The sequence below is a fragment of the Lipotes vexillifer genome, unplaced genomic scaffold, assembly GCF_000442215.2.
Source record: "Lipotes vexillifer unplaced genomic scaffold, Lipotes_vexillifer_v1.1 scaffold1011, whole genome shotgun sequence".
Lineage (NCBI taxonomy): Eukaryota > Metazoa > Chordata > Mammalia > Artiodactyla > Lipotidae > Lipotes > Lipotes vexillifer.
Window position 1 is genome coordinate 2567685 of NW_006787698.1, and position 10227 is coordinate 2577911.

Here is a 10227-nt window from a genome sequence, read left to right on the forward strand (position 1 = left end):
TTGTTATGTGATAGTGGCTAAGAGCTTTCCTTAAAAAAGTTGACAGATGGGGGCTTCCCTGGTGGCGCAGTGTTTGAGAGTCCGCCTGACGATGCAGGGGACACGGGTTCGTGCCCCCGTCCCGGAAGATCCCACATGCCGCAGAGCGGCTGGGCCCGTGAGCCATGGCCGCTGAGCCTGCGCGTCCGGAGCCTGTGCTCCACAACGGGAGAGGCCACAACAGTGACAGGCCCACGTACTGCAAAAAAAAAAAAAAAAAAAAAAAAAAAAGAAAGAAAGAAAGATATGACTTCTGATGCCTGCTTTGTGTCATTTAAGGGAGCGTCTATGCATCTCCGAAAGGCATTTACCCTTTGATCCCTAAAGTATGTTCGACTCCAATAATAAAAATAATAGCTCACACTCATTGAACATTTACAATGTGTCAGGTACTATTATCACTATTATAAAATCCCAACACTTTGAATAGGTACTATTTCTATTGTGCCCATTTTATGCATGAGCACAGAGAGGCTGGGTAACTTGACGAAGGCCACACAGCTGCCCAGAGGAGGACCTTGGATTTGGACACAGGCACTTGGGCTTGGGAAGCTCCTTGCTTTTAACCTTACTGACTCTTTAATTCCTAATAGCTCACAAGTCTAAAAATTTCAAGTTCTATTGGTTATCATGCTACAGTCTTTATTCTGAAGTTTGGATTCCTGAAAGTTTCATTCACTTGTGATCCTGGGCAAGTCACCTTCTTTCCCTGGCTTCAGTGTTCTCAGTTGTAGGAGAATCATAGTATCAACCTTATAGGGTAGTTGTGAGCATTAAATGAGGTAATATGTAGACAGTTAATGATGTTGAAAAGATATCACAGGCAAGATCTAAAAACCACAGGGATTCTGCCCACTCCCTCCCTGGGGACATTTGGTAATATCTGGGGACATTTTGGATGTCACAACTAGGGAGATGGGTTGCTACTGGAATCTAGCAGGTAGAAGCCATGAAGATACCCAACATCTTATATTGCACAGGACAGTCCCCTGCCACAAAGAATGACCCAGCCCAGAATGACATCAGTGATGAGATTGAGAAGTGCTGGGGCAGGGAAGAACTCTTCCAACATTCATGTCCATACAAATCTCCTGGGGATCAGGAGATGTTTCCAGTAATAAAATGCACATTCTGACTGAGCAGGTTAAGAGTGACTAAGATTCTGAATGTCTAACAAACTCCCTGGTAAACCTACTTTATCAGATTGCAACTGGTCCAGGGAATAGGCTTTGAGGGGCAAGGATCTAACTGTGGTTTTCAATTTTTTTGTTTTCAAGCTGCAGGAAATTTTTTTTGGGTAAAGGGAACCTCACACAGAATCTCGATATATGGAAATATACAACAGGCAAATATGAAGATGCTCTGATTTGAAACAGGGATGGGGGCCCCAAACTAGAACTGGGCTGAGTGGCTTTGGAGTCTCAGGCAGAAGGAAAACTATATGCTCTGTGTATATGATTTCATCTGCCATCATCACTTGTTCAAGAGAAATTAGCAGAAAATTGCAATACCTTCCATTAGAAGCAAGATAGACAAAGAAGCAGATTTTGAAAATCTTGAAGCCAGGAAAGTAAAATGATAATAAAGTATAATTTATGATAAATTACAACTAAACAAACTTATACTAGAGTATATTAAGTTCTGAGTTTGCTATAAATAAACTACACTTAATGTTGTGAGTTTTAATACACCTATTTTTAAAATGTTTTAGTGTTTTCAATAGTTTTTTCAACCTCTTTAATGCTCTGGAAAAAATTAACCTTTAAAATATACATAAAACATGCATATGGGACACATCTTTCCTTTTACCTCAAACTCTATTATGGCTTGGCACAGTGCTGGTTTATATTTAAAATTTGGATATTTTGCACAACATGGTTTTTTTGCATTCATTTTGAGTTTTTTCCAAAAAAACTATTGCATGAAAATATGATTTAACTTGATGACTGAGTTTTTTGGCACCCACTTAATTTTGCATTCAAAGTCAGTGTCTCACTCCCCTTGCCCCATTCTCAGACCTGCTATAAGTCATCCATATTTGGCTAGGGTGTGTCAGGGTCTCACACCCCGCCCTTCGTGGCGGTGGGGCGGGAGGGCAGGGGGTGTACACATACACCTTTTTTTGTCGTGTTTCACAATCTAACCACCAATGTTTCAATCACTCATTTCATCCCGCTTCCTCTTTTAGTTTTTCTTTGTTGACCTGGGTTTTTTTTTGCGGTACGCGGGCCTCTCACTGTTGCGGCCTCTCCTGCTGCGGAGCACAGGCTCCGGAAGGCATGTGGGATCTTCCCGGACCGGGGCACGAGCCCGCGTTCCCTGCATCGGCAGGTGGACTCTCAACCACTGCGCCACCAGGGAAGCCCTATTTTTTCTTAATTGCTTTACCCAGTATCATGGCAACATCACCCCTGCAAAGTTTTTGTTGCTATAAATCATTCTGTATGATACTATGATGGTGGATACATGTCATCATACATTTGTCCAAACCCATAGAACGTACAACACCAAGAGTGAACCCTGACCTCAGCTAAGAACTTGCAGTGATCATGATGTATCCATGCATCCTTCGATTGTTACAAATGCACCATGCTGGTGGGGGATGTTGATGGTGAGGGAGACTGTGTCTGTGGTGGGGAAAGGGGTATATGGGAAGTCTCTGCACCATCCTCTCAATTTTGCTCTGAACTAAAACTCTACTAAAACTAAAATCTATTTACAAAAAGCACAATGTCACTCACGTTCTACACTCTAATGCCTTTCCAGGAACCAGAGGAAAGTGTCGGCCACCAGGAAACAAAGGATCTGTCAGGATTGAATGAGAAAATGCCCGGGGCGGTCTGGGGTCCTGGCCTCCTGAGGACCAGGCCACCATCCTCTCTCACCTTTCTTGTCTGACAAGCTCACAGCCAGAATCTCCCAAGTGGTGATGGAGTCTTTCAAAAACACGTTCATGAGCTTCGTGGAGATTCTGGATCGGGGAGGGGAGGCATTAGAATATGCCTAGCATGGTGGAGGGGGAGAGCTGGTAGGGAGGGGCCCCAAGGGACAGGGTTGGAGGGGGGCTGGCGGGTGGGCACGTGTAGATAGCCCCAACTCTTCTAGGCGAGGTTGTGTGATTCCACGATGATTCCAGAAAAGAGGGGGCATTGAGGTGCATGCAAACTCAATGTCCAGTCTGGGGTGATGATAGGGGCTGGCCTGGGGGTGGGTTGAAGTGGGAGCATCCCAGCCTTACCCATTTTTGTCTGCGACTTTAAGGTCCTCAACAATGGTCCACAGCCAGCTCTCTGGGAACTGGCTTCGGGAAATGATGTCCTCCTCCGGGATTATTTCATCATCCAGGTCACCTGCGGGGGGGTGGGAGTTAAAACAGATCCACTTTCCCCACTGTCCCCTTTTAGATATATATCTCTATAATACCCTGGAGGGATTCCTAGCAGCGACACACCCAGGGTCACGTGATCACTTCCGGGGACCCTAGGCACATTTGCCTCTGGGGGCTCCTTTCTCCATAAAAACAATTAAAAATCATATTTTACAATTCTGTTGGTAGAAAGGTGAGAATAAGCCAGACTGAACTGGATTGATTTTTTTTTTCCTGTCTTTGATTTTCAAGGGAATGAAAACATTTGCATGAATGAACCTCTAAAAGCATCATTGGCCCCCAAGCACCATGCCTGCTGTATCTGACGGTTAAGTCCATCCTGAAAGCAACAGGGTGAGTTGAGAGATTCCCCAGACTTGATGGAGATTGCTGAAGAGATGGTGGCCTTTAAAAGCCAGCTTGACCCTGTCTGCACGTAAACGAAGCTGGGCTGGAATAGAGTTCAACCCTGGCTGGGCTTTCCTCAAAAAATGATGAACAGATTTTAATTTGGCTCTGGGTCTGCCTAACGACAAAGTAGGTGGAATTCCATAGATGCCCAAATCCACCCATACTCTGGAATAATCCATCAAAGTGCCCTTGGGGTACTAACTTTTAATCAACTCTCTGTCTCACCCCAATTGGCTAAAGAAATGACACAATGCTGGAAAAAACAAAACAAAACAAAAAACAACAAAAAAACACCCGTGTGTGTAAATTATATCCCAGTAAATCAGAAGTTTTTTCCAAATTTCCTCTTTGCGAAAGAAAAGTCTTGGGTCACTGGAGCAGACAGTGCAATTTGCACAGAGACTGAAGGTGGAAGTCTTTGTTCATGTGTGTTGGGAATCTTTGTGTCTTTGGAGAGGGGGAGGGTTGGAGGAGTTGCTAGCTTTCCAGATAAAGGAATTTAGACCTATTTGACCACTTTGGCAATGGCGGCCATTGAAAGGTGCCTGCAAATATTCAGTTTTGACAAAGCGCATCCTGGCAGAAAAGTCCTTCTCTTAATTAAGACATATTAAAAGATGTTTAAAAAAAGGAGGGATCAGTTCACACTGGGGTCCTCTGCCTCGAAGCAGATGGCAGTGGGGACTCCTGTTAGTTGTGTAAATGCCACTTTGTGGTGGAGACCATTCTGGTTTTGCTTGAAATGGGCTTCTAAGAGAATTTTCTCTTGGCTTTGCTTAAGACTGACTTGGCCTGAGATACAAAGTTTCAAGTGTGTACATCCAGAACTGAATGAATGAGTGAATGAATGAACATTGATTAGGCGTAAGTTAGGCACCTCTCTTTGGAAGGCAGCATGAATTAGTTTTCTTTGGTGAAGGCAAGGCTAGAACCCATCTTAGTCTCCCCGTTGGCAACTAGTGTGACCGGCCCTATCATCTAGAACGCGCCCTCAGACCACGGGTGTCCTGGGCACTGCTAAGGTCAAACTTCAGAGTGACAGGGCAGGGCCAGGATGAGCCTCCCAGGCAGGAAGTTCCTTGGCCTCAGGATGAGCCTCCCAGGCAAGGGGAGAGGACCTAGTCCCCCAGTGCACTGGGTCCTTCTCCGCTCAGACCTGAATCACCTAGAGCTCCTCATCTGAAGGCTTCTTTCTTCCTCCGACGGGCGCCTCCTCCCTCCTCGGACAGGCACCTCCCCCCTTGGACAGGCACCTCCCCCCTTGGACAGGCACCTCCTCCCCCCTTGGACAGGCACCTCCCTCCTTGGACAGGCACCTCCTCCCCGCTTGGACAGGCACCTCCCCCCTCCTTGGACAGGCACCTCCCTCCTTGGACAGGCGCCTCCTCCCCGCTTGGACAGGCACCTCCCCCCTCCTTGGACAGGCACCTCCCTCCTTGGACAGGCGCCTCCTCCCCGCTTGGACAGGCACCTCCCCCCTCCTTGGACAGGCACCTCCCTCCTTGGACAGGCGCCTCCTCCCCGCTTGGACAGGCACCTCCCCCCTCCTTGGACAGGCACCTCCCTCCTTGGACAGGCGCCTCCTCCCCGCTTGGACAGGCACCTCCCCCCTCCTTGGACAGGCACCTCCCTCCTTGGACAGGCGCCTCCTCCCCGCTTGGACAGGCACCTCCCCCCTTGGATAGGCACCTCCCCCTTGAACAAGCACCTCCTCCTCCCTTGGACAGGGGCCTCCTCCCTGCCACCGGACTCACTCCTGGCCAGCTCCAGGGTCCCGTCGCGGCTGTGCTGCTGCCGTAGCTGGGCGATGTATTCACAGCAGTCCAGGAAGGCCTTCACGCATGCGTCGCCTTGCAGGATGAACTGGGCCCGGCGCTGGCACGGGAACTTCATGGGGTTGTCCCGCATGCCGTCCTCACAGCACTTGCGCAGCTCCTTGTTGTACTGACCGGCTGCGGGAGCACAGATCCCCCGCCCCGCGCGCCCTCAGCCTCGAAGCAGGAGGCACTCAGGACAGACCCCAGGGAGAACTTCCCCATGGCCAGGCCCTCCCCCTCCCTCTCCGTCTGGGATCCCGTAGGGGCTGGATCTTGGGTGGGAAGCGCTGGGCGAGCACCGATGGAGGGCTCCCACCTTTATCCATCCTCTTTTCCATGAGCTGCACCGAGCGGCGTCGGCGGGGGGCTGGTTTAGGGCACTGAGGATCTAAAGGCAGGTGGACCGGGAACGAGTTGGATTAGGCATCTACTGTGTGTCCTTGGTTTCTTCCCCACAGTAGCCCCCCGTGAGGTCGGGGTGTTCTTGCTCCCATTTGACAGATGTAGAAACTGAGGCTCCGAAAGAAGTAATATGCTAGATGGTGGTGGAGGCGGGACTTCAATACCCCCACCCCTATCCCAGAGCGCTGCCCTTAACCTGTTCTCAGTATCTGGGAGGTGGAAGCCCTGCCCCTCCCTAGCCCTGCTGCTGGCTGCATCCTCACCTGTCCTCTGGGCGGTCTGTAGGCCTTTGCTGGTCATGAGGGCCAGCCCTGCATCCGTGAAGACGCCGGCATAGTCACTTCCACTGCCTGGGGTGCAGCCAATGTCTGCCTTCTCCACTACGTCCCAGATCTGCAGTGGGGAGTGGAGGCCGAGAGTGTGGCGAGATCGGGTCAGCCATGCCTCCACCGATTGGCCAACACGTCCATCCAACCCCACCCCATCCATCCTCATCCTGGTCCCCAGGCTGGCCGGCCACGGTGGACCATCTGGAGTTAGACCTGGAGCTGTGTCCATCCCCGGGACCATCCCCAGCTTGGACCCTTGTCCATCCACGTTCTCATCGTCAACTTGACTTCAACCCATCCCCGTATCTGCGTCCATTCGGACCTCTACACTTAACCCACACTCAAACCCATTTGTTCCCCCCAGCACCATTCCCACCTCAACCCAACACCATCTCTAAACCAACCTCAGTGACGCGGAGGCATACCTTACTCTGGGTCAATTTGTTCTTCTTATTCAGCACAAACACACCCTTGTCCACGGCCACCAGCCCCACTCGGGACCCCTGGTCAGCCTCGATCTTCAGGGTTATCTGTTGCCCAGGCCTGTGGTGCTTCTCTTCCTTACCGCCATTTTTCACCACCAGCTATGGTCAGGGGTGGGGTGGGGGGGGACGTTTGGAGGGGAGGGAAGGAGAAGTCAGTCCTGCAAGGCCCTGGTATCTGGAAGCCAAAGACAAAGGAGGTCCTGGGCTGGACTGAAAGGAGAGAGAGAGGAAGGCAGGCAGGCAGAACCGGCATCAGGCAGAAAGTCAAGAAAAGAGAGAAAGCCAGGGGCAAGAGAGATACTGAGTACAAGCTTCCAGTTACAAAATAAATGAGTCTTGGGGATGAAATGTACAGTGTGGGGAATATAGTCAATAACCACGTAGTATCTCTGTATGGTGACACACGGTCACTCACTAGACTCATCGTGGTGAACACTTTGAAACGTAGAGAAATATCGAATCACTATGTTGTGCACCAGGAACTAACACAGTGATGTAGGTCAATTGTACTTTACGACAAACAAACGGACTCAGAAAAAGAGATCAGATTTCTGGTTACCAGAGGTAAGGGGAGGGGGAATTGAATGAAGGTGGTTAAAAGGTATAAACTTCCAGTTGTAAGATGAATAAGTACCAGGGGTGTAATGTGCAAGATGCAAATATATATAATTAACGCTGCTGTACGTTATACATGAAAGTCGTTAGAGGAAACCCTGAGTTCTCACCGCAAGGGCAAAGAATATTTTTTCTATTTCTTTAATTCTGTGCCCCTATGCGATGATGGACGTTCACTCAACTTATTGTGATCATTTCATGATGTACGTAAGTCAAATCATTATGCTCTACACCTTAAACTTAGTGCTGTATGTCAATTACATCTCAATAAAACTGGAAGAAAAAAAGATACTGAGACTGAAACAGAGAGGGAAGAAAAGAAGAAGAGAGAGGCAGGAACCCTGCAAATGGGGGAGACGAACAGGTTCAGAAGGTTGGAGACAGGGCTTCCCTGGTGGCGCAGTGGTTGGGAATCCGCCTGCCAATGCAGGGGACACGGGTTCGAGCCCTGGTCCGGGAAGATCCCACATGCCGCGGAGCGGCTGGGCCCGTGAGCCACAACTACTGAGCCCATGTGCCACAACTACTGAAGCCCACGCGCCTAAAGCCCACGCTCTGCAACAAGAGAAGCCACCACAATGAGAAGCCCGTGCACCGCAATGAAGAGTAGCCCCCGCTCGCAACTGGAGAAAAGCCCGAGTGCAGCAACGAAGACCCAACACAGCCAAAATAAATAAATAAATAAAATAATAAAATAAATTTTAAAAATTAAAAAAGGAGTTGGAGAGAGACAGAGCCAGAGGGCCCAAGATGGGGAAAGTGACAGCCAGGTGGAGAGTCCCCAGATGGGCACAGAGAGATGCCACAAAGCTTACCGTGCCCACACATGAGTCCTTGACATCCACCCACACGGAGTCGGCCACCACCTCCCTCTGGTTGTTGCTGGTGATCAGCGTGTAATAGGCCACCAGGCGGAAGGAAGGGATGAAGTCCGTTGTGATGGTCATGGGCAACACCACCAGGTCCTGGCCGGGCTCTCGCACCTGCCGCCCCACCTTCAACAGCTTCCCTTTGTTCATGACCTGGGGAGAACAGGTCAGTATATGTATTGGAAAGGTAAGAGGGAGGATGGCGGGGGGAGCCGGGATGGCGGAGGGCTCCCGGCGGTGCTGGGTGTTCTAGGAAGCCACAGACCAAGTAAGTGTAGTAGTGGATCTTGGCTTGGTGGCTGGGGTCCGTGCGCAGGTGGAAGTTGACATTGAGAGTCTCCCCAGGCTTGAGCTCCACTCGGGGCACAGAGAGGTGCAGGTAGTTGTTGGAGTTGCCCTGGGTGTTGTAGGGTAGGGCCTGCATGGTCCTGGTCGCCTGTCGCTCCTCTGGGATATTCTCCTTCTGTGTGCGTACCTGGGCAAGGAAAGATGGATGCATGCTGGCCCCCCAGAGATGTCCACACCCATAACCCTGGGACCAGGGAATATGGTATTTTATGTGGCAAGAGAGACTTTGCAGATGAGATTAGGTTAAGGATCTTGAGGAAATGGGGAAGAGATGGGATTATCCAGGTGGGTGCAATGCCATTGCAAGGGTCCTTATAAGACGTCTAGGCAGAAGGTAGGACCCTGCTGTGCAGATGAGAATCCTTCTATGCATGCAAACTACCATATATATATAGGTTGGATAAACACCAAGGTCCTACTGTATAGCACAGGGAACTATATAAAATATCCTGTGATAAACCATAACGGAAAAGAATATGAAAAAGAAGGTATATACATATATATATATATATATATACAGTTATATATATATATGTTCAGTCATATATATATATATGTATATATATATATATATATATATATATAACTGAATCACTTTGCCGTGCAAAGTGTTGTGCAAACATTGTAAATCAACTATGCTTCAATAAAATAAAGTAAAAAAAAAGATCCCTTCTATGTAAATGAAAACATCTCTCTGCGGATGGCACATCCCTTTATGCAAATGAAAGGACCCCCCTGTATGCCCAGGACAGGATCCCTTTGTGCAAATGTCAGGACCCTGCTCTACAAAATCAAGCTCCCTGTCTCCTGGTGTGGGGTCGCGAGGCTGGCCTGGACTCACGGTGATGCTCAGGGGCTGCCGGTTGTTGAGTGTGTTGATGCTCAGCTTGGCCACACCGTCCTCCTGGGTCAGGGACTGCACATTGGTGCCCTGGGTCACCACCGGGATGTGGCGGGCAGGGGAGCCGTCGGGGTTCGTCACGAACACCTGTGGGTGCAGGCCAGGTGGAGGGGGTTCAGGCAGACCTAGAGGCATGGTCAAGCTCAGGAGCAGTGGAGGGGGGTTGCAGCCCCGCCCTGGGTCTCACCATGAGGTCGAAGGGCATGGCGGGTTTGAAGAACTTGGGGGTCTTGGTGAAGTGGATCTGGTAGGGGGAGGTCACGATGGGGATCCCGGTACGCTCTGCCTCCACCATGTCGCTGCCTGAGGGGGGCCAATCGTGAGGGTGGGCTCCTGGGCCACCCCTCAGGACCAGGCCTCCCCCCTCAGATTGGACTCTGCCTTCCTACTGGGCCTCCCATCTCAGACTGGACCGCACAGTGGTGCTGGGCCCCTGCCCTCAGCCTGGCCTCACCTGAGTGCAGGATGACGGTGACGGACACATATAAGGACTTGCCCACTAGGGCATCGGCTTGGGAGGGCTGTACCCCGTTCAGCAAGACCTGTCGTTGCAGTTTGGCCTCCCCAGTACCGTCAGTGATCTGGGGGAGACAGTGAAGGCTCAGCGGAGGCGGGGGGGGGGGGGGGGAAGGGGGCTCAGGGGG

The 10227-nt window shown here is 50.3% G+C and overlaps 1 protein-coding gene across 1 annotated transcript in view; it reads right to left on the reverse strand.

Annotated features, from left to right (window-relative positions):
- The window catches only part of C3 (complement C3), a 36650-nt gene that overhangs the window by 20913 nt on the left and 5510 nt on the right, over window positions 1-10227 (reverse strand). The window contains exons 9-19 of the mRNA XM_007460578.1: window positions 10038-10164; window positions 9771-9886; window positions 9524-9670; window positions 8600-8809; window positions 8281-8487; window positions 6791-6949; window positions 6300-6429; window positions 5951-6022; window positions 5572-5769; window positions 3278-3389; window positions 2925-3010 (exon numbers count right to left, since the gene is read on the reverse strand). Of these exons, the coding sequence (XP_007460640.1) occupies window positions 2925-3010; window positions 3278-3389; window positions 5572-5769; window positions 5951-6022; window positions 6300-6429; window positions 6791-6949; window positions 8281-8487; window positions 8600-8809; window positions 9524-9670; window positions 9771-9886; window positions 10038-10164 (1564 nt within the window). The remainder of the gene's footprint in view (window positions 1-2924; window positions 3011-3277; window positions 3390-5571; window positions 5770-5950; window positions 6023-6299; window positions 6430-6790; window positions 6950-8280; window positions 8488-8599; window positions 8810-9523; window positions 9671-9770; window positions 9887-10037; window positions 10165-10227) is intronic.